The following is a 24,680-nucleotide window of genomic DNA, read 5'->3' as shown; positions in this document are numbered from 1 at the left end:
GTGAGCTGTGATGTGTTTTGAATGTGGCCACCTGACCACAAGGCCAGCCCAAACCAGTGACAGGCTACACACAACTCAAATGCCCAGTGAAGCCGCTGACGGAGTGAGGGGAGGGCTGTGGAGAACTGCATTTGGATTTATCTCTATCAATAAAGTGGCCTTTTAAGAAAGAGTTTCTTGTCCTTTGTTTCCCTGGAATCCTTCACTTTTATTTCACTGATTTCACTCACTTCCCAATCATGCAAAGTCTGTTTGTTGTCATTTTTCTTTTCTTTTGTTTGTTCCACTAGATTAATGGGACTGCTCAGCTCTTGGAGAACCTAAGGTCTGATGACATATGCCTTGATAGGTAGAGTTCAGGGTCATCTCAGCAACATGAAAGGCTGTCTTAAAAAACTGAGGCTGAAGGGCTGGAGAGATGGCTCAGTGATTAAGAGCACTGGCCGCTCTTCCAGGTGACCAGTGTTTGATTCCCAACACCCACATGGTGGCTCACAACTATACGAAACTCCCATTCCAGGGATTTGACACCCTCTTCTGGCCTCTGTGTATATCCAGCATGCACATGGTACACAGACAGACATGTACACACAACAGCCATACACTTAAAATAAATAAATGATTGATGGGCCTGGAGAGATGGCTCAGCAGTTGCAAATGCTTACTGCTCTTCCAGAGGACTGAAGACTGGTGCACAGCACCTACATCAGTAGGTTCACCTGGAACTCTACCCACACTAGTGTGCACGTACCCACACATGAAACACACAAATACATATAATTAGAAGTAATAAAAGGGCTAAACCTAGTCTTACTATTTTTAAAATAATTTATTTAACTTTATTCTATGTGCATTGGTATGATGGTATCAGATCCTCCAGAACTGTAGCTACAGACAATTACAAGCTGCCATGTGGATGCTGGGAATTGAACCCAGGTCCTCTGGAAGAGCAGCTAGTGCTCTTAACCGCTGAGCCATCTCTCCAGCCCTAGTCTTACTATTTTAAAAGGTAATAACTAACTATAGCAAGTCCAAAGGCTACATAATAGCCCTAGTACCACATCTTTCCCCTCACCACAGACCTCAACTATTTAAAAGGGTTTTTTTAGGATGGTTTATCTTTACAATATCCTATACAGAAGGTACTATTCTGGATATCCCCATTTTATGATTTGGGGTTTTTTGTTTTTGTTTTGTTTTTTGTTTTTTGTTTATTTGTTTTTCGAGACAGGGTTTCTCAGTGTAGCTTTGGAGCCTATTCTGGTACTCGCTCTGGAGACCAGGCTGGCCTCGAACTCACAGAGATCCGCCTGCTTCCACCTCCCAAGTGCTGGGATTAAAGGTGTGCGCCACCAACGCCCGGCTTGATTTGGGGTTATGTTTTGAGACAGATTCTTGCTATGTAGTTCAAACTGACCTCAATCTCAGAACAGCTGTCTTGCTTCAGCCTCTGGGGTTATCAGCCTGACTTCAGTGTGACATATATATAATTTTTTTTATATATGGAGAAAGAGATTTATTCTTTATTTTATGTGTAAGGGTACTTTTTCTGCATGGATGTCTATGTACCATGTGGGTACTGTGTGTTGAATTCTCTTGCAACTGGAGTTATAGACAGTTATTAACTACCATGTGGATGCTGGAAATTGAACTCAGATCTTCTGGAATAAGTCAGTGCTCTTTTTTTGTTTGTTTTGCTTTGTTTTTTAAGACAGGTGAGTCACTCTGTGTAGCCTTGGCTGTCCTGAACTTGCTCTGTAGACCAGGCTGGCCTCAAACTCACAGAGATCCACCTGCCTCTGCCTCCCAAGTGCTGGGAGTAGGGTCACCACTGTCCAATGAAGTCAGTGGTTGTATGTATGTATGTATGTATGTATGTATGTATGTATGTATGTATGTATTTATGTATGTGTGTGTATACATACATATATATATACATATATATATATATTCTTTTTAAATTTCATTTTACATTCCAACCACAGTTCTCCTTCCCACCCTTCCTCGACTCCATTCCCAGCCCATCCGCAGTCCACTCCTCAGGGTGGTAAGAGAGGGGAGGAAGGATGAGAACATGAGAAAACGGGATAGTGGGGGTGGGCAGTGGAAGAGCAATGAAAGAGATATCTTAATAGAGAGAGCCACTAAGGGGTTAAGGAGAAACCTGGTGCTAGGGTAATTCCTAAGAATCCACAAGGAAGTCAGTGTTCTTAGCACTTCAATGTGCTTTTTTTATTGTATTTGGTTGCATATTGCCACTAGGTTTTTTTATGTAACCCAGTTTGGTCTCAAACTCAACTTTGTAGTCTAGGGTAGCCTTATTTTTGTTTATTTTTCAAAGATTTATTTTACCCATATGTGTGTCTGTAGTTGCCTGTGAAGGCCAGCAGAGTTGTTGTATCCCCTGGAGCTAGAGTTACAGGGGGTTGTGGGCCGTCTGACATGAGTGTCAGACTAGGATAGTCTTGAAATCACAGAGATTTGCCTGCCTCTGCCTCCCAAAGGCTGAGATTAAAGGTGTGTGCCACCACGGCTGTGAAATCAGTGATCTTAACCACAGAGCCATCAACAGGCCTTGTTTTGTTTATAAAGAAAGGATCTCTCTCAGCAACCTGTGGTGGCACTTGGGAGGCAGAGGCAGGTGGATCTCTGTGAGGTGGAGGCCACCCTAGTCTACAGCAATAGTTCCAGGACAGCCAAAGCCGCTACTTGGAAAAACCCTGTTTCAAAAAGAAAACAAAAAACAAAACAAAACAAAAAAACGAAAGAGAGAGAGAGAGAAGAGTTAAAGACTAGGTAGATATGGTGGTATTTATTATTTATAACAATATATTAATTTTTAAAGATTTTTCATGTATATGGTTGTTTTGTCTGTGTGTATACCTGCACACCAGAAGAAAGCATCAGATCCCTTACAAATATATATGTTTATGGATGCTTGTGAGCTGCCATGTGGGTGCTGGAAGTCAAACTCAGGTCATCTGGAAACCAGCAGTGATGTCAATCACTGAACCTTCACTCCAGTCCTACAATATATTGTATGTATGTATGTATGTATGTATGTATGTATGTATATTCTATAACCAACACACTAAGCCCATGGATTCATAAATTATTGTTTAGGATGAGGCTAAGTAAATTTTAAGGTAAACTAAGTCCATCTTGGTGGTAAATGCATGTTATTTCAGCCCTTGGAAGGTGGAAGAAGAAAGATCAGAAGTTCAAGACCATCACTTTACTACACAGTACAAGGCTACCCTGGGCTACCTCTTTCAAATAAAACAGTTACTAAGAGATGCTCCAGGAGATTGCCTGGCCCAAGTCATTCTGTCATATTACTTTCTTGGTAATGAAGACAGATTGTTAGTATTGTTTGGTAGTACATACCTGCAATCATTGTGCTAAGGAGGCTGAAGCAGGACAATGGAGAGTTGAAAGCCAGAATGGACTATAAAATGTCAAACACATACACTATACATTCACATACATCCTGGAGATAGTGTCTAGATACTTGGAGATAATGTTCACATTAGTGTGAACAACAACAAAAAGCTTGTATAACAGAGGGGTGGGTTTATGGGTTCTGTGCCCTGGTCTGTGCCTTAGAGAGAGTCTATCCACATGCCTCCACATTGGTCCAAGCACAGGGAGGCTTCTCCTAAGGCTCTGCGATGGCTGTTCTTGGTTGTCAACTTGACCATATCTGGAATGAACTATAATCCAGAAATGGAGAGCACACCTGTGATCCAGATCTTGAGGCAAGAAGATAATATGCCTTTGATCTGGATCTTGAGGTTGGAAAACACAAGCCTTGAATCCAGACCTTGAGACTGGAAGGCACACCTTTAATCTGGGACACACCTTCTGCTGGAAGCCTATATAAGAACATTGTGCTCCCCCACCACCACCCCAACATGCCTTTAATCCCAGCATACGGGAGGCAGAGGCAGGCGGACCTCTGTGAGTTCGAGACCAGCCTGGTCTACAAGAACTAGTTCCAGGACAGCCTCCAAAGCCACAGAAAACCCCTGCCTCGAAAAATCGGGGGAAAAAAAAAGACTAAGACGCCCATCCCCACGGGACTGAGCTACTACTAGACTGTTGCACTTTCCATTCCCAACTAGCCATTGTTGGACCACAACCTGTAAGTCATTCCAGTGAAGGAGGGAGCAGAGAGAGAGAGAGAGAGAGAGAGAGAGAGAGAGAGAGAGAGAGAGAGAGAGAGAGAGAGAGGACTAATGCAGGAAGTAGTCTTGAGAACTCAACGCCCTAATTCCCTAATCTGCCACGCCTAACTCCTCACCTTTTTAATAATAAATAAAGGTGGGAATGCAAGGATTCAGGCACAATGCTGGCCTGCCCCTGGCACCTGGCAGACTGCACTCAGGCAGTACTCTGGTCAGTCCAGGGTTCCATGAGTACTAGTTTGCACACAATTGCAAAGGACCCCTTTAAAGAAAGACCCCTGCCCACTTATGATCTCTTTCTGGCTCTTCTCCCTCTCTTCTCTCCTCTCTTTCTGATCTTTTCCAACTGTCTTCCCACTCTCTCTTCCCGGTGTTCCCCTGAGGCAGACAAGACTTTTCCTGTCTCCCTCTTCTGCCCTCTCTCTGTGTCTCTATGTCTCTTTACCTCTTTTCTCTTTCCTCCCCACTCCTCTCTCTCTCTTTGGTTTTTTTCGAGACAGGGTTTCTCTGTGTAGCTTTGGAGCCTGACCTGGAACTCGCTGTGTAGACCAGGCTGGCCTCGAACTCAGAGATCTGCCTGCCTCTGCCTCCCGAGTGTTAGGATTAAAGACGTGCACCACCACCTCCCGGTTTCCCACCCTTTTCTAATAAAACTTCTCACTTAAGCTCTGTCTGCCTGGCATATTTGTCCTCCGCCTCTGTCACCCTCGCCTGCCGTGGAATCGGCCATGGTCCCCCTAACACGGGCTCCTATGATCCATCCTCCCTGGCCCTGTCATCAGCCAGTCTTGCCACCACAGCTCCCAGCCTCTCGCACAGTGCCTCCTGGATCCCACCAGGGGGCAGCAGAGGCGCACCCTGAAGGACTAGAAATAGTAATGTACCCGGGTAGGAATTCCGTTTCCGGTCATAACTAGCTACTTCCGCTTCCGGACACTTGGCGTGTGAGTCGCTGACGGGAGGATGGACGGGCTGGTGGCTCAGTGCTCTGCAAGGCTGCTGCAGCAGGTTTGTCCTCTGGGCGGGGCGGAGGGCTCGGACCCCGCGGCAGCCGGGCCGGGTCAGTAGTGGCTTCCCCAGGCCGAGGCGACGTCCCCAGTCCCGGATCTCGGGGCTTGCGAGACCCACGCTTCCCGGGCTGAGGTTTTTCGCTTGGGTAGGAGAGGAGAATCCCAATCATTGGCTGGGTTTTGCGACTGACACTCAGAGAAGAGAGGGTGTCGCAGAACCTAGCGTGTGGACAGCCAGGCTCTCCCTGCCGTCCGCGCACGTGTGCAGGGCTGGCGGCCAAGGCCAGGTGGGCAGAGCATGTGTGCTGTGGGACCCAGCCAGAAACTTCCCAAGAAGCCGCCAGCATTGGTCCGGGACAAAGTCACAACTTTAGAAAGCGAAAGTGGGACCAACTTCATTTCCTCTTCGGACCTAGCTAAGTGCTAGGAACACAGTTTGCCCAAACCAGTCTTGTTACTGGTTACTTGTTGCAAAAAGCATCTGCTTTTTGCAAATCAGCCGCCCCGAGGTACAAGTTAAGGAGACACGCGCTTTACTGCTGAGAACCCTGTGGGTAGTATCGGATACTGGAGGCGGGGGGTGGGGGGTGGAATGAGAGAACTTTTTACTTAGACCTAGAAAAGACAGACACTTGAGTAACTTCGAATATGGATGTTGTCTCCTTTTGTCACACTGGGGAACTAACCCCGAGTCACGCATATGGTTTTTGTTGTTTTATTGTTTTGTTTTTTTAGTTTAGTTGGGATTTTTTTTGTAGTCCAGGTCATAAGGAATATAGGCAGTTTGTAAGCCGGAAACTTGTACGCTGACCGAGTAGGGTGCATTGGTAGGCTGAGGAAGAAACTTCTGTGTCTGAGAAAAGGTCTTGATATATAATCTGTCCTAGGCTGGCCCCAAGCTTTCAGGCCTCCTGGGTTATAGCTGTGTGGTACTCTGCACACTTTTAGCGGGTTATATCCCCAGGACTGCTGTCCCTCATTCCCAGCACTCCTATGTAGACCCACTTTCATTTTTATAACCGGATAATTGCTGATGTTAGCGAAACCATTGGTATCAGAAGGAAAGCCCGTTCTCAGCGTCTGTGCCACATAGTGTGGAGAGCTGAAATGAGGACGTGAGGGTGTGGTGGTACCGTTTGCCATTATCTCGGTAGCATTCCTTTGACCTGGACTGGGAAAGTGCCTTTCCCTTTATAGGAAAAGGAGATTAAATCTCTGACTGCTGAGATCGACCGGCTGAAGAACTGTGGTCACTTAGAAGATTCTCCGAGTTTGGACCAGTTACGAGAAGAAAATTTAAAATTGAAGTATAGACTGAATATCCTTCAAAGGGTGAGTACTCTGAGTATCTTCAAATAAATGTCTTGTTATTGAAGACTCAAAGTATACACTACAGAAAGTGAAGAATTTGTTTAAAAGTCTGTTTTCCTGCATAAGCTAAGTTAGGACTCATTTGACACATGCAGGAGGAATCGATGAGGTTCTAGCCTTCCAGAACCCTTGAAGTGGTTCATCACACACAGGTTTAAGGACTGACTTAGGAGTTAAGATTTCTTAAACAGGTTATGCCTGTGCTTTCAAAGAAATGTTTTTTGATAAATCATTACCACTATCATAAAATAATTTCATTTATTTGGTTTTGGTACTGAAGCCTAGCAACAAAATAATAGAGATGTTTTAAGATATACTCATATATAAATTCCATGCTATTAAGTTGCTTATTTCACAATTTTGTTATGTTTCATAGCATCTCTGAGGTTTCTTTTCATTTACTGTTGCAAAACTGTCTGTCCATCTGTCTTCCTTTCTCTTTCTTAGATAGGGTCTCATTCTACAGCCCACCTGGTTTCCAGGCTTACCTCCATCTTGCAGTGTCTTTCTGCTTCTGTTTCTCTAGTGCTGAGTTTATAGGCGTGTGCTGCCATGCCACCATTTTAATGTCCTTATAGTCTAGGATAGTTATCAATGTAAGAGGGGAAAAAAGCTTACCTTCAGCTTTTTGGCCTGCCTTTCAGGTTTGCTGATGACACATCCCATAGTATTACATCATTCTCATAATTATTCTTTAGGGGGTTGGAGGTGTGTCTGTGTGTGTGTGTGTGTGTGTGTGTGTGTGTGTGTGTGTCTTTGGATTGCACAGGTATTACTCTATTGACTCATCATTCCCTTCAAGTTTTTTTTCTTGTTTTTTGTTGTTGTTTTTGTTTGTTTTTCGAGACAGGGTTTCTCTGTGTAGCTTTGGAGCCTGTCCTGGAACTCGCTCTGTAGACCAGGCTGGTCTCGAACTCACAGAGATCCTCCTGCCTCAGCCTCCCAAATGCTGGAATTAAAGGTGTTAGCCACCAACGCCCGCTCACAGATGTATTTTTAAAGGCAGTAAGGGAGATAATAGAAAGAGACTAAAAAGAGCTCCATGGTAGTGGTGCCTCTAATCTCAGCACTCTGGAGGCAGAGGAAGGCAGGTCTGTAGAGCAAGTCTCGGGACAACCAGGACTACATAGAGAAACTCTGTCTTGAAAAAAAAAAGAGAGGAAAGAAAAATCACAGGAATGAAGTATGGACATTCATCCTGCCTATTCCTCTTTTGGGCCACATACTCCAACTTGAAAGCACATACCAAATGGTGTGGCTGCAAGGTATTTTACCCATGCTCTCATGAACATGGAAGCCTCAGTTTTCTCTTATTCCTTTTCATTATACTGTCTTTATGTATTTTAAAGATGAAAACTTAGTTACTTAGTACCTTTTTTTTGGGTCTCTGTATCCCCAACCTTTCTGGAGCTCCCTGTGTAGACCAAGCTGGTCTTGAACTCAAATAGATCCACCTGCCTCTGCCTCTACTTCCAGAGTCTGGCTATTTAGCATTTATTAATTAGATATTCACAGAAAGCTTTTCACACTGGTGATTTTAAGATTACTATCTTGATAGTACTGCTATTAGAGGATCCCATTATACTTTTAGGAATCTCCTAATCTTAGTTTTCTCAAGAGCTGTTATTTTTACTAATTTGCATGATGTTAGGTTTTACAAAATGCATACAATCAGGGTACAGTAAAGATGATTGTACCATGCGTGCTCATGGACCCCAGACTGATAGCTGGGAAACCAGCACAGGACTGTTCTAGACCCCGTGAATGTGGGTGTCAGGAGGTCTGGGCAGTCTATGGGGCCTCTGGTGGTGGATCAGTATTTATCCCTAGTACACAATGGGTTTTGGGAGCCCACTACACATAGAGGGATACTCTCTCAGCCTAGGCACAAAGGTGAGGGTCTAGGCCCTACTCCAAATGATTTGACAAACTTTGAAGGTCCCCCTTGGAAGGCCTCACCCTCCCTGGAGAGCAGAAAGGGGATGGTGGGGGTGGGCAGGGGAGGAGGGGGGGAGAGGGAACTGGGATTGACATGTAAAACAAGCTTGTTTCTAATTTAAATTTTAAAAAAGAAGCTTGGTGTGGTGGCTCACCTCTGTGATGCTAGTTCCTGAAAGGCTGGGGCAGGCCTATTGCTGTGAGCTCAAGACCAGTGTGGGCTACAGAACAAGAACCAGTCTCAAAACCAAAAGTGGGCTATCAAGCTCACTGGCAGAGTGCCTAGCACATTTGAGGCCCTGGATTCAATCCCTAGCACCAGATAAGACTGGGTGTGGTGGCGCATGCCTATAATTCCAGCACTTGCTAGTGGAGGCAGGAGCATCAGTGAAGAGAAAGTGAAAGAGTGTTAAATTGATTATATGAGCATGTTAATTTGGATGAAATAAGTACAGTAGATTTAGTGTGTATGTGTACATGTTTAACACAAAAGGTACATACCCATATCTTTTCAATTTAAAAAGATATTACTGATTTTGGGGACCTAAGACTTCGTAAATGACATTTTTCTATTGGAAATTTTTAGATTGAACTGGTCTGTGGTTAGACACACCTTTAATCCCAGCACTCAAGAGTCAGATGCCAGTGGAATTCTTGAGTTAGAGGCCAACCTGGTCTGCAGATCTACACAGAGAAAACCTGTTTCAAAAAAACAACCCCTGCCCACCCACACACCCCCCCCAAAAATGCAGCTTGAGATTGGGGGACCTTAAACCAGCTCTTGTTTTTTTTCCTGAGTTAATGTTTTTAATTTTCTGGTGTGGAAAATTTCAACCAAAGTACAAGCTTTATTTATTTATTTATTTTTGGTTTTTCGAGACAGGGTTTCTCTGTGTAGCTTTGGAGACCAGGCTGGCCTCGAACTCACAGAGATCTGCCTACCTCTGCCTCCCAAGTGCTGGGATTAAAGGCATGCGCCACCAACGCCCACAAGCTTTATTTTTACAAAGTTGTTTTGCCTCTGTTTTAGCAATGTTTTTGTAAACATGGGCAGAATTACACTATTGAGAACAAATGTTCCCAGAAAGAACTGCTCCTTACATTGAGCCTTCTGCAAGGCTGATTGACTGATTAAGACTTTAGGAAGAGGTTGGAATGTTGTCCAGAATCCAATTCCAGTTTATCTCAGGCTATTGTGAGCTCCCTTAATAGCCATTCCTTGCCCTTTTTGGTATTTGACCTAACAATTTAGCAAAATTTCTCAGTAGTCCTGCCTGTCCTGGAACTCACAGAGATCGACTTGCCATTGCCTCCCTAGTGCTGGGATTAAAGGCATGCGCCGCCACTGCCCAGTTTATCAAAAGGCCTTTTTGATGAGTTTAAGAATATAATTTTACCAGATGTAGTTTTGTATGATTTTAATTCTATCACTGTGGAGGAAGATTCAGGTAGATCTCTTGAGTTCAAGGATATCCTGGACTACAAAGAGTTTGTGGGGGCGTTGGTGGCACACACCTTTAATCCCAGCACTTGGGAGGCAGAGGCAGGTGGATCTCTGAGAGTTCAAAGCCAGCCTGTTCTACAGAGCGAGTTCCAGGACAGCCTCCAAGTCCGCAGAGAAACCCTGTCTCTGAGAAAACAAAAGTTGAAGTGGAAATAATATAACTTGACAGACTGAAGGAGGAAGATTGTTTGAATTTTGAAACCAGCCTGGGCTACAAAATTACCCTGTCCAAAAAAATACAAAAGAATTTTCATTTTGTAGCAGTGATGAGGGGTTAGGATTTGATCCTGTCCACCTGGTTTGTAATCTAGTCACTAACCCATGTGAAAGTGATAATGGTAGTGACAACCCAATTTTGTTATGTAGATAAAGTAAAAGAACATTTAGTACAGAATTTACCACTGCATACTTATTATTTAGCTGCTGTTGTCATATTTACACTATTGGTCTTCAGTTTGTTGGTCTTTCTGTTTTTGACAGGTTATTACTATGTAGCCCAAGTTAACTGTTCCTCCTGTCTCCACCTTCTAACTGTTGGAATTGTAGGTGTGAGCTTCTGGGCCTGGCTTTGATTTTTTGATTACTCTTAAGTTAATGAATGGTATAGTTGGGCTATGGGTGGCTTAGTGGTAGAGCATCTGCTTCTTGGCACACTTGAGGCCCTAGGTTCACATCTTAGAACAGAGGAAGTGTTTTCATATGCTCTACAGAAAGCCGGTGTTTACTAGCTCCTGTCAATCAGGACCTCTTCTAACCTGGTGCTCCACTGGCAGGTCACATCCCTTTCTTTTCCCTGTTTTTTAGGTGAGGTCTCTTGGTGTAGCCCTAGTTGGCCTCTTACTTTTCGGAGTCTGTTCTGTTGTATGTTTTTGATAACATCTTACATGGCAAGTGTGATGCCGGGCATATCAGATAGCACTGAAATAAAATACTTTTCTGCATTCAGCAGTCTGATGGTAGAGACAACTTTGTGAAGGTGTAATGAGTGATGATAGGAGTAATTATAGTCTATCTTAAGTGAATATGCTCCACTTAAAAGCTGCTGAGAAATAACAAGTAGGAGTTGACCCAGGGGTTATTTATAGCGATGCAAAGCCGGTCTTTCTGATATAGTGCTGTCATTTTGGAGAGGATCTGAGCGATGTTTTATCCATTGAGCTTTTGATGCCAGTGCTTGGTGTGAGGTAGCTCAGCACTCACTTTTTCTGTTTTCTTTTTTTTTAGACAGAGACTCTATGTAGAGCCCTAGTTGTCCTGGAATTCACTATGTAAACCAGGTTTGCCTTGACTCACAGAGATTTGCCTGTCCTTGCCTCCCCGGGTACTGGGCCTCACTCTGGTCTCTTCTCTATTCAGTCACCACTTTTTACTGTTTGTGTTCTGTTAAGGCAAATACAGAATAGACAGCATCAATATTTCCCCTGAATGTCTTAGAACCTTGTTCAGATCTGAGCATTCCCATCCTGGCTTTTCTCAACATATTTGGAGTTTTGTGAGATGTTGTATACTGCTTTATTAAGACACCAATGTTCTTTCCCTGCAGAGTCTTCAGGCAGAAAAGAGAAGACGACCAACTAAAAATATGATTAACATCAACAGCCGCCTACAGGATGTCTTTGGCTGTGCTATTAAGGCTGCATACCCAGACTTGGACAACCCTCCTCTGGTCGTAACTCCAAGCCAGCAGCCCAAGTTTGGAGACTATCAATGTAATAGTGCAATGGGTATTTCTCAGGTAGTATATATGTATATACTTTTTTTTTGGCCTGACCTTGGTTGTCTTGATTCTCATACACATCATCATCAGTCCTGTGAACATAAATAACAGTAAATTGTTGTATCTTTAAGAAAGGGGGCACTTCCCACATGGGACTAGGGTGTAGCTCAGAGAGAGCTGGATTTGTATTGTTTTGTTTGGTGCTTCTTGCTGTGTTGTAGATTAATGTGTGAGGTTAATGACATTTGGAAAGTGAAACTAAAAGTTAGCAAAAGTTAGCAAAACCAGGCATGGTGACAAATGCCTATGATCTCAGCACTCCAGGGGCTGGGGCAGGAGAATGGCCACAAGTAAAGGGCAGCCTGGGTTACACGGATGACCTGCCCTTTTTTTTTTTATTTTAGAAGAATCATATTGCTGAAGATCACCACCATCAGTCACTTATTATAGCTAGGATGTTTTTGAAGCAGACATTGTGGTCTGTTTTTCCTTTTCTATTTTGGTTTCTTGAGAACCATCACTTTGTGACCATGTCTCTTGCCTCAGCCCTCAGATGCTAGGATTTCTGACATATGCCTCTCCAACAGCCATGTTTCCTTTTAAGTGGAGGAGTTCCTTATTTGCAGTTGCTACATGGTCTGACTCCACATGACCCATATCTGTTTCTTTCACTTTCTGTGTTGATTGGGACTTTTTTCTCTAATGCTCCTGTAAGCTTACTGTTTGCTAATTTTCTTTTTGATGCTGGGCTTCCAACCCAGGGAGGCAGAACCACTCAGCCACATTCACAGCCCAAGAGTGCTGCTTATGAATAGTAGACAGTTTCATGACTTGGAATTAAGAGTGGATATGCTGGCTGAGGCATTGTAGATGTAGGCTCTGTTGTGTCTTTTAAGAGGTGGGGAGTATGAAGCTGGTTTTAGTGTGGGCATGTGGTTTGGACATGTTTTGATGGTTCTTGGCTCTGGTGATGCTCTGGTTTATCCATTCACAGGTGGTTGGGCTTTGCTTCTACTTCTTGATCATGTATAGCTCATGCTTAGTCAGTGACACATTCCCTAGGAACTTGCTAGGTGGTGCTAATGAATTCTTTCACATTGTGTTGTAGATGCTCAAAGCAAAGGAACAGAAAGTTAATCCTAGAGGAATTGCAGAAAACATTACCAAACACCTGCCGAACAATGAATATATTGACAGAGTTGAAATTGCGGGTCCTGGTATGATATGCTAGCTTTCTTAACACCTGTGTTGATGATAAGTGCTTTTTTTTCTTTTTTTTTTTTTTTTTTCTTTTTTTTTGAGATTTAAAAAGGTTTAAAACTTCAATGCTGGGTCTGGGGGTGTAACTCTAGCTCTAAAGTGCTTTCCTAACATATATAACAAGATCTTTGAGCTTTATCCTAGCATGGCTACCAAAATTAATTTTAAAAAAAGTTTCTGAGCATGGTGACAGATACCTGTTATCACATGTACTCAGGAGGCAGCATGATATGGACAGCCCAGCCCAGGCATTTAATATGTCATGGGCCAACTGGTTAAAACAACCTGGGTTTTAAATTACAAGCTACCATTTTGGTGACTTGTCCTTGGATGGGTTACTTTGCCTTCCACTGATTCAGGTTTTTATCAGCAAAGGGGCTAGGTAACGGCTAAGCCTGCAACGGAAGGGCCTTTTCTGTTTTCTAAGAGATGAGCCAACCATTTGTGGATGGGCTGGAGTAATACGCAGCAGCTGGGTGGGGGCAATGGTTTGAGACAGGATTTCAGAAGAGAAGGACTTGAGTAATTGTCTTGGTTGCTGTTAGAATCCTTAAGAGTTTTGCCGAGGCTCTATCATACTTTCTAGAGCAAGCATAATTGAAACGGAGAAAATCCAAAATAGGAGACTGATGACTTTTTACTACTTTTTTAGGTTTCATTAATGTCCACTTGAGAAAGGATTTTGTGTCAGAGCAGTTGACCAATCTCCTAGTAAATGGAATTCAACTACCTGCTCTTGGAGAAAATAAAAAGGTATGTGCACTAATACTTGTATAGCAAATGCCATCATTGAGAATGACCTTCACTTCATATTGAGATGAGTGTATGTAACTGGGAAGCAGGTTTCTGGTGTGTGTGGTTGGTTGGTTGGTTTTGAGACAGGTTATCTCTGACTTTGGAGCCTGTCCTGGAACTCACTCTATAGACCAGGCTGGCTTCAAATTCACAGAGATCCATCAGCTTGTCTCTGCTTCCTGAGTGCTGGGATTAAAGGCATGTGCCACCACCACCCACCATGTTTTATAATTTTTTAATCTCACTCCATAGGCATTTAAGATTTATAACTGCTACATATACACTTATGATGAATAGTATTCTTGAATAATAATTTATATAAATTAATTTGATTCTTTATCAGTTAATATGCAATTAGAGCCAAAAGAAAATCTAATATGCATGAATTAGAATCTAGACTAATAGTTAAGACTTACTTTTAGATGATAGCATGATAAAATATTTATGTCCCCTTTAAAAATCTTTTTCTGTTTTAGGTTATAGTTGACTTTTCCTCTCCCAACATAGCTAAAGAGATGCATGTTGGCCACCTCAGGTCAACTATCATAGGAGAAAGTATGAGCCGACTCTTTGAATTTGCAGGATATGATGTGCTAAGGTGAGTTCTCTTGCTTTTGTTTGGAAATTCCTATTAAAAATAACACATCTCATTTTTGAAGTATCTTCAACACCTGGACTCAAAAGCTCAGTTATGTTTTGTAGTCACTTACCCAATAAGCTTTTAAAAATATACGCTGGGGGTTGGAGAGATGGCACGTGGGTTAAAGCACCCACTGGTCTTGCTGAGGACCCAAGCTGAGTTCCTAATGCCCACATCATGTGGTTCATGACTGCCTGTGACTCCTGCTCCAGGGCTTTCTGTCTTCCATAGGTCTAGTCTGCATATGCACATACACATAAATAAAAATAAATCTTAATGAAAATATATCCTGGGCCCTACACTACATCTGAACTTTTCACATCCTATTTGTAGACATCCAAGGGTACATCTATTCATTCCACAAATGTATTTATTTATATAAAAATTATTGTATTAAAAAATTTGTGTGTGTCCCTGAATTAGTTTGTGTATCATATGCATGCAGTACTCATAGAGGCCAGAAGAGGGCATTGTATTTACCTGGAACTGTAGAAAAGGGCAGTTATGAACTGCCATACTGGAAACCAAACCCAGGTCCTCTGCAGGAGCAGTAGGTGCTCTTCCTAACTACTGAGCCATCTCTCCAGCCTTCACAGATACTTTTTTATGCACAGCAGTGTTTTGCTTGTATGTGTGTCTGTGTAAAGGTGTCAGAGCCCCTGAAACTGGAGTTACAGACAGTTGTAAACTGCCATGGGGGTGCTGGGAATTGAACCCAGGATGTCTGGAAGAGCTGTCAGTGCTTTTAAACTCTGAGTCATCTCTCCAGCACTCCACAGATACTACTTTTTTTTTTTTTTTTTATAGCTTTATTTATTTATTTAATTTTGGTTTTTTCGAGACAGGGTTTCTCTGTGTAGCTTTGGAGCCTATCCTGGCACTCACTCTGGAGACCAGGCTGGCCTTGAACTCACAGAGATCTGCCTGCCTCTGCCTCCCGAGTGCCGGAATTAAAGGTGTGTGCCACCAATGCCCGGCCCCACAGATATTTCTTAAGTGCTTCATATATAACAAGAACTTACCTTCTAGTAGTCAGAAAGGCCTATTCAAGAAGTGTATGTGTTGGGCTTTGTAGGCCATGGTAGGAAACTGGGATTTTATTCTAACTAATGGAGCCATATGATCTGAAAGATTGCCCTGGCAGTAGTGAAGAAGCTAGCTCAGCAAAGGAAACACATTATTGAGCAGTCTCTAAAGACAGAGGTGGAAGGATGTTACACATTGGCATTTTGGAGCCATTTAGTTTAAGTCCCCTGTAGTAATTGACTGAAAATTACATTTTCTCCCATCCTTCTTTCTTTTATTACATGTATTTCTTTTGGGGAATGATGCTTAATAAAGGTCAGAGAACAACTTATGGGAGTTGGTTGTCTCCTTCCAGGGATTGAAATCAGGTCTTCAAGCTTAGTGGCAATGACTAACATTGGCTCAGCTATAATGTTCTTAGTTAGCTACATAATACACAGTTCATGGCCCATTAGAAATTTATTCATTCAGTAAATCATAAGTTCTCACCCTATTCAGCTGCTAGTAGTTACACAGAATGAATGAATGTAAGAGCCCAAGACTTCGCCTTGGCGTTAGCAATCCCATTGAGGAAACAGCCATTAGAGTGGCAGGTTGACACTTAGATGTTAATGGCTTCTAATACACTTTTCATTTAATCTCTACAGATTTGTGTTTTTAATTCTCATTCTCTGCTGTTAGGTTAAATCATGTAGGAGATTGGGGGACCCAGTTTGGCATGCTCATCGCTCATCTGCAAGATCAATTTCCAGATTATCTCACAGTTTCACCTCCTATTGGGGATCTTCAGGCCTTTTATAAGGTATGGCACAATTGTATTATTGTATGTCTGCTACCCTTGTCCCAAAGGAAGTTCAAAACATAGTTGAAGTTACTGTGTACTGAAAAGAGTAAAGTGAAAACTGGTAAAATACTGAATTATTATCAAATGGGGCTGGAGAGATGGTCCAGTGGTTTAGACCTGAGATCTGTTCCCAGCACCCACTGACAGGTGACTCCGAATTGCTTCTCTAGCTCTAACTGTAGAGATCTGATGTCCTCTTCTGGCTTCCAAGACCACTGCACCCAGGTACACAAACCCACACACAAGAACACACATATGCATAATTTCAAATAAAATCTTTAAAGACAAGTGCTTGACCATCATAGGTTTCCACATACAGTGGCTACCTTGATAATGCTGCATTGCACTGAGTAAAAATAAAGTGATTCACAAAGTTCACTTACTTGAAAAACTGAATTCTTTTTTTACTCTTAGATACTTGCTTGTTTTGTGTGCTTGGAAAAAGCACTCTGGCGTGTATTTACTTTTGAGTGTAATCATAGAAATAGCTGTCCTCCACCCTTTTGCGTGTCTTTGTTTATTAATATGTTAAAAATTAATGTGCTGGAGAGATGGCTCAGTGGTTAAGACCACTGGCTGCTCTTCCAGAGGACCTGGGTTCAATTCCCAGCACCCACATGGCAGTTCACAACTGTCTGTAACTCCACTTGCAAGGGATCTGACACCCTCACACACACACACATGCACACACACCAATGCACATAAAACAAAGTTAAAAGTAATTATTTTTGAAATGAATTCTTGCCACATTACCTGCTATACATTGTAGTGTAAGTGGGTAAGAACAGTTTGAGTTTTGTATTGTTGTGTATGGGTTCTTCTGAAATGGGGTCTCTGTGTAGCCTAGGCTGACCTGGAACTCACCCTGGCCACTCTTAAACTCATAGCAGTTTTTCTGCCTCAGCCTCTCAAGAGTTTGGTTTATACATAAGCCATCACATCTGGCTAAAACCCAAGTGGTGGTGGTGGTGATTTGATTTTTTTTAATTAGTATTTTGAATATTTTCATCTTTATTTATTATGTTTGTATGTTAGGGAATAGGTCATGCATCATGGCCTGTGTGTGGAGGGAGGTCCAAGCGCACCCCGTATGAATCAGTTCTCCATCTGTGGGTCCTAGGGTTGAACACTGGCTCAGCAGCCAAACACCATGACCCACTGTGCCATCTTGCTAGACAGTTTTTAAAAGACAAACAGATGCCTGGGTGTCTGGGCAAATGACTGTAATCTCAGCACTGGGCAGGTGGGGGCAGGAGGATCTAGAGTTCAAAGTTAACCTCAACTGTAATAGTGAGTCCAGCAGCTCCTTATTGTATGGTGACTTTGATCAGAGTTGGATTGGTGTGCTGCAGTTTATATTCATCTACTGTAAATTTTCTGTGACTCTTTCCCATAAAGTAGTATTGTGCCTACAGTCTTGTGTTTTCAAAATTGTTATTCTTATGATGAATAAACCAAAAATAAGGCTACTAGATAAAAAGCAAATACTTGAGTTTTGGTATTTTCTAGTAAAAATTTGCAAACAAGGAAAATAATCATGTTAGAATTGCTTTTGGATATAGTGAAACAGATTTGCTAATAAGTGTGATTTTGCAGTACATTGCTAAAATTTATTGATTTGGTAATAAATCAGTTTTCCAGTATTTCTTAAAGTTTGAGTTTTTTTGTTTTTTGGGTTTTTTGTTTTTGTTTTGTATGCCTAAAGTAGGGGAAATACACACATGTTTGTGGTACCCACTGAAGCCAAAAGACAACTTGTGGGTGTCAGTTTTCTCCTACCATGTGGGTCATGGAAATTATGCTTAGTCTAGGCACCAAGATTTTTTACCAGTTAAATCATCATCCAGTCCCAGTTCCTTTGTTTTTCTGTTTTAGCCCCAGTTGAAAGATGTATTTGCAAAGAAACACTAGGACGCACACCCTGAAGTGAAAAGGCATGTGCTACCAAAACAAAAGTGAAGCACTGCGGGGTTTTGTGGCTCTGATTTTGAGTTTGTAGAGTAGGCTGGCCTGTAAAGTTGGTACTCCGACTGCCTCCAGAATGTGAGGGTTACAAGTGGAGCTACATGCTCAGCTGAGTTTTGTATTTTTAAGAAAAAAAATCATTTCATTAAAAAAAAAAGTAGGGGGAGGGAGAGCTGGAGTTAACACCTGATATCTTCCTTGGTCAGTATTTATTGAGATAGGGTCTCTTGAGTTCTATGTAGTCTAGCTAGCCAGCTTCCCATCCCCCACATCTCTGCCAGAATTATAGATTATTGGTGGCTGTTAAGACCGCACAGCTGTGCTTAGGTTCTGGACATGGAACTCTAGTTCTCTTGAGTGTAGGATGGGCACTTTATCCACAAACATGTCTCCCCAGTTCACCTATGTCCAACTCTTGAATTCTTGCAGGGATGTGCTTTTCTGTTGGTTAGATTGGGGGTTTTTGTTATAGAGTCAGAGTATTACTGTGTCCATAGCTTGTCTGGAATCTGGAATCCACTGTATAGATGTCCCCCTGCCTCTGCCCCCTTGGTGCTGGGATTAAAGCACCACCATACCTGGCTACTCTGATTTGTTTTGGTTTTGTGTTTGTTTTTAGGATCTCCGGATTCTTGGCTTTGATGTAGAGCACTAGTGGTATTCTTAATTGTCTGTTTCTTACTGTGTGTGCTTATGTTCAGAAATGAGTACATTCTTCATCTAGAACTACAGGATTGCATCTTACAAAATTTTTTATTAAAGGCATGTGCCTCCAACGCCCAGCCTAACATCTTACAAATTTTTTAAATAGGAATCTAAAAAGAGGTTTGATACCGAGGAGGAATTTAAGAAGCGAGCCTATCAGTGTGTTGTTTCACTGCAGAGTAAAGACCCAGATTTCATAAAGGCCTGGAACCTCATCTGTGACGTCTCCCGTGCAGGTGAGTCTCATTAGCTAGCTTGTGTTTTTATTCAGGATTGATACTAGACTGCGTAATTGGGATATTGTGTTTTTGTTTGCCTGTTTCTTCAAACCTCCCATATACTTTCATGAATTGTGTGAATTCATGGGTGTGCTTTTCAAACAGCCCAAGTGGAGATCAGAGGACAGGGGCAACTTTAAGGAGTCTGTTCTCCTTACTGGGGCAGGATCTCTATTGTTTCTGCAATGCTTCGTGCTGTTCTCCATGCTATCCTGGCCATAATTATCTCATCTCATTGTAGCAAGCCAAGTGATGATCCCAGCACTCAGGAGACAGAGGCAGGCAGATCTCTGAGTTTGAGGCCAGTCTGGTCTACAACATGAGTTCCAGGACAGCCAGAGCTGTTACACAGAGAAACCCTGTCTGGAAAAACAAACAAACAAAAAACCAGTATCTATCTCATTGTAGCATAATAAGAACAGATACACACTACCAAATCCAGGAATTTACTGTGTATTCGACTCGACTGGACTCGAACTCACAAAGATCCACCTTCCTCTGCCTCCAGAGTGCTGGGATTAAAAGCACGTGCCACCATTCCCCGCATATGATTTATTTTATTTAAAATTATGCATGTGTTTGTACATACTAGTGTTGGTGGCTGTAGTGGCCAGAGGGAGGTGTTGGATCCCTTGGAACTGGGTTACAGGTCATTGTGAATCTACTGACATAGGTGTTGTTTTCCAGACTGCTGTCTTCAGGGCTGTGAACGAAGCCAGCCGTACAGGCCCATGTCCTATTCTGAGTGGGGGTGTGTGGACTTGGGGAAGTTAAATGTTAAAGATGAGACAGGAAATATCAGATCATCTCAGGAGGGCTCCCGGTGGGTGCCGAGAAGCCACGGTTTATTGAAGAGGCCACTTAAGTAGTTTTCCAAGAGGGAGAGTATCAGAAGATATCTATTATTATATCATAATTGATATTTTTGGGTCCCAACAGTATTGGGAACTGAACATGGGTCCTCTACAAGAGTAGTATATGCTCTTAGCTGCTCAGCCCATGTATCTAGGTTTTTATATGTGTTCCAAGGATCAAAATCAAGTATCAGTCCTTTGAGACAAGGCTTTCTGTATCTTTGTCTCAGTTCAGTCTGAGGCTGGCTTTGAATTCATAGTGCCTCTGCCCCTTAAATGCTGGGATTGCAGGCATTTGCTACCATGTGTGCTTTGACAAAATTAATTTAAAGTGTCACTTTGACTGGTAAATGAATGAAAATTGCCAGTAGGTCTTCTACAAAGATTATGGATTATTGCTTTGCAACCTAGATCTTTGTTTTTTTGGGTTTCTCTCTGTGACAGTCTTGGCTGGTCTGGAACTCGATTTGTAGACCAGGCTGGCCTCTGCCTCCCAAGTGCTGGGATTAAAGGCGTGCACCACCACCACCCTTCAACCTAGATTTTAAGGCATTAAATACTGTATCACTGATAACTGAGAAACAAGTGAGGGGTACCAAACAGAAAATTCAATAAATTTATTTATTTATTTGTTTGTTTGTTTGTTTTGGTTTTTCGAGACAGGGTTTCTCTGTGTAGCTTTGGAGCCTATCCTGGTCTCTCACTATGGAGACCAGGCTGGCCTCAAACTCACAGAGATCCATCTGCCTCCCGAGTGCTGGGATTAAAGGCATGCGCCACCAATGCCCAGCCCTCAATAAAATTTATTTTTAATCACCAACTAGGTGTGGGTTTTTTGTTTGTTTTTTTGTTGTTTGTTTGGTTGGTTGGTTTTTGTTTGCTTGTTTGTTTTTTTTTTTTTAAGACATCTCTCTGCATAACCCTGACTGTCCTGGGACTCATGAAGTAGACCAGGCTACATGAGGAATTCCAGCCTGCTTCTGCCTCCTGAGTGCTGGGATTAAAGGCATTCACAGTCTAGCCTAGCTTTTCCTTTTTGTAAATACATTTTAGTGTGTGTGGGGGGGGGGGGGGTGTTTTGCCTCTGAATAGGTACTTTCTATGTAGCCTAGGCTAATCTTGAACTCACTGTTCCTCCTGCCTAATGCTAGAATTATGAGAGTATACCACTGTGCCCAGGTTATTTTTGATTGAGACAGGGTCTTCCTGGTTTGTTCAAGATAATCTTGAATTCCTGGCCTCATGTATCCCTCCTATTCTAGATTTTCTTATTTGGGCTAACAATCCAGAATACCACATTTGAGTTCCTATCTCTTTAGAGAAATGGTCTCATGTAGCCCAGGCTATCTTCAAAATGGCTGCTTCTGATCCTCTTTCTTCCTTTACCTGGGCTAGGATCCTCTTGCTTCCTTTACCTGGGCTAGGATCGTGGGTGTGCGTAAGCATGCGTAGTTGATTTGGTGCTGAAGATTGAACCAGGGCTCATAAATGCTGCACTGTAACCCTCATTTAAGAGTTGTATAAGAAGGATGTTTTTCTTATAGATAGGTAAGCAAGAAAAAAAAATGGTGATGATATTTTGGGAGGTAGGAGAGGCTGCTACATGTTAAACCCAGGATCTCACAATGACTAAGCATGTGCTGTGCCACAGAGCTGTATCCTAAGGCCCAGTGTTTTCCTATGCATGGTCCCATATTGTCTTCCCAAATGGCAGCATATGTATTATTCTGTATTGTACATATTCAATATAATTAGTATCTTTTTGTGTTACAGATAACAAGTTTTCTAGATGTGTTTTTCCTCTTGCTTAAATGTTTATTTACTGTGTTTGGTATTTTCTAGAGTTTAATAAAATCTACGATGCATTGGACATCACTTTAATAGAAAGAGGCGAATCCTTCTATCAAGATAGGATGAAGGATATCGTTAAAGAATTTGAAGATAAAGGTAGGCATTACATTCTTTTACATTTTATATATTTATTTAGTTTTATTTTTATGCATATGAGTTTTTGTTTGTGTGTGTATGAGCAAAGATCAGAAGAGAGCTGGACTGGAGTTACACATGGTTGCTAGCCATCATGTGGGTGCAGGGAATTGAACCTGGGTCTTTTGCAGAAACAGGTGCTCTTAACTACTAAGCTAATTCTCCAGCCTCCAGCATTACATTCTTTAAACTTGTTTTATTATTTTATTTACTGAAACTTGTAAACAGAAAAAAATATAAATATATGTTCTTTTACATAATTTTATCTACCACTCTGTCCCTGAAAGAACGTGTGCTTTCTGTTTTCTGCTATAACTGTAGTATCATTATTCACCAAGAAAATAATTCCTTAATTTCTTTTTGTCTGTGTGATAAAGACAGGGTCTTGCTATACAGCCCTGGCAGGCTTGGAATTAAATAGGTAGACTACAGTAGTCTTGAACTTTCATAATTGTCCTGTCTTTGTCTCCCCATGCTTCAATGACAAGTATAAACTATCATGTTTGATTAAAATTTCCTATCCTCCATTTGATTGAACCTAAGGATTTGTTTGTATCTTGTACTATGCTAGGCAATCACTCTGCCGCTATGCTGTCAGCTCCAGCAATAATGTCTTAATGCCATGCAATAGACAATTCAGATGTCCCAGTGGGATTTATTTTAGTTCATTCATTTGTTCATTTGTTCATTCAAATATAGGGTCTTTCTGAATCCACAGGCTGGCTTGGAATTCATTGTCCTCCTGCCTCACCTTCCCAAATGTATGTTTGAACTATGTCCAGCTTCAAAATTTAATCACAGGGTTGTTTTTTGGTTTGTTTTTTTGTTTTTTAGAGTCTGAATATTACATTTACTTGTCTTCTGTTAATATATTATAGCCCTCTTTTTCCTGTGTACTTTTTTCTTGCTTTGTTAGGAACCCTGGCTAGCCTGGAAATTGCTGTATAGATCATGCTAGCCTCAAATTTATGACACTTCTCCACTTTCTGCCTCCAGAGTACTGGGATTACGGGCATTGCACTACCATCCCTGCATATATTTCTTGTTAAAGAAGGATTATAGAATTGTCTGATAGAATTCATCCTATTAGTTTAACAGTCTCACTTTGTATCCCAGGCCAGCCTCAAACTTATGATTCTCTTTCCTCAGCTTTCCTAAATGCTGGGATTATAGGCATGAACCACAATGCCTGTTTCTGTCTGGTGTTTTGGTTTTGATTTTTCAAGACAGGGTTTCTTTGTATTGCTTTGGAGGTTGTCCTGGAACTCACTCTGTAGACAAGGCTGGCCTCGAACTCACAGAAATTGGCCTGCCTCTGTCTCTCAAGTGCTGGGATTAAAGGCGTGTGCCACCAATGCCTGGCTGTTTTTTGTATTTTGAGACAGGGTTTCTCTGTGTAACAACTCTGGCTGTCCTGGAACTTGCTTTGTAGACCAGGCTGGTCTTAAACTTAGATCCTCCGCCCTCTGCCTCTCTAGTGCTAGGATTAAAAGCGTGCCTGCCTGTATTTTTTTTTAAAAAGAGAATTCATTCATTCTGTTTTATTTTGATCTTCAAGAATACAAGCAATGTCTGGTTATGTTTTTGTGAGATACTATTATGGTTAGTGGGTTTAGGTACTAAAACTGACACATTCTGATTCAACTGTACATTTCTCTTTGCCCTATAGTTTAAAAATCTGTTAATGACTGTGGCTTTGGTAGTATGCTATCATCCCCCCCCCACCTCTTCTTTTCTGTTGTTTGTTTTTCAAGACAGGGTTTCTCTGTAGCTTTGGAGCCTGTCCTGGAATTAGCACTGTAGACCAGGCTGGCCTTGAACTCAAAGATCCAACTGCCTCTGCCTTCTAAGTGTTGGGATTAAAGGTGTGCACCACCACAGCCAGGCTCCTCTCCATTTTTAAGCTGGCATTCTGTACAAAAATTTGCCCAATTAATTTTGGGGTTTTGTGACATGGTTTCACTACATACCCTACCCAGTCTGATCTCAAATTCACCATAGTTCATGATCCTCTTTTTGCTGGGCATAGTGATGCATGCCTTTAATCCCGGCACTTAGCAGGCAGACCTCTGGGTTCCAGAGCATCCAGGGCTATACAGTAAAACCCTGTCTTAATAAACAAAAAAGATTTATATATCTTTATTTTATATGTGTAAGTGTTTGCATGTTTGAGTGTGAGAGAGAGCATGCACCATGTGCATGCCCATGGAGACCAGAAGAGGGCATTAGATTCCCTGGAACTGGAGTTACAGTCAGTTGTGAGTTGTCTGTCAGTCTTGTGCAAGAGCAGCAAGTGTTCTTAACCAACCACGGAGCCACCCTTCAGCCCTGAAGCCTGGTTCTTGAATGTGGAAATGGAGTCTAGGACCCATACTTTAAGATAATAAATCAGTATTCATGAGGGTATGTTAGAGTTATGGTTGGACACAGGGTATGCTGTCAAGTACGTACTCCTAGCTCTGTTCCCACCCCTGATCAGCACAGAGAAGTCAGGGCCCATAGGCAGTGAACCTGAGATTCACACACAGGCAGTCTTGATGTGAGTCTGTTTCCTAAACTGTAAGATAGTATGGTAGCATAAATTGCATAGTGACTGTATC

General features: G+C 42.1%; 1 protein-coding gene across 1 annotated transcript in view; it reads left to right on the top strand.

The window, feature by feature from the left end:
* The first annotated feature begins 5,038 nt into the window (after window positions 1–5,038).
* Window positions 5,039–24,680, top strand: part of Rars1 (arginyl-tRNA synthetase 1) — a 28,030-nt gene continuing 8,388 nt past the window's right edge. Inside the window, exons 1-9 of the mRNA XM_027425224.2 lie at window positions 5,039–5,195; window positions 6,395–6,529; window positions 11,554–11,745; window positions 12,836–12,944; window positions 13,640–13,740; window positions 14,259–14,380; window positions 16,130–16,250; window positions 19,069–19,198; window positions 21,937–22,041. Coding sequence (XP_027281025.1) covers window positions 5,151–5,195; window positions 6,395–6,529; window positions 11,554–11,745; window positions 12,836–12,944; window positions 13,640–13,740; window positions 14,259–14,380; window positions 16,130–16,250; window positions 19,069–19,198; window positions 21,937–22,041 — 1,060 coding nt within the window. The 5' untranslated portion in view covers window positions 5,039–5,150. The remainder of the gene's footprint in view (window positions 5,196–6,394; window positions 6,530–11,553; window positions 11,746–12,835; window positions 12,945–13,639; window positions 13,741–14,258; window positions 14,381–16,129; window positions 16,251–19,068; window positions 19,199–21,936; window positions 22,042–24,680) is intronic.

This window comes from Cricetulus griseus, chromosome 7, assembly GCF_003668045.3.
Source record: "Cricetulus griseus strain 17A/GY chromosome 7, alternate assembly CriGri-PICRH-1.0, whole genome shotgun sequence".
Classification (NCBI taxonomy): domain Eukaryota; kingdom Metazoa; phylum Chordata; class Mammalia; order Rodentia; family Cricetidae; genus Cricetulus; species Cricetulus griseus.
This window is presented reverse-complemented; position numbering and strand designations above follow the sequence as displayed.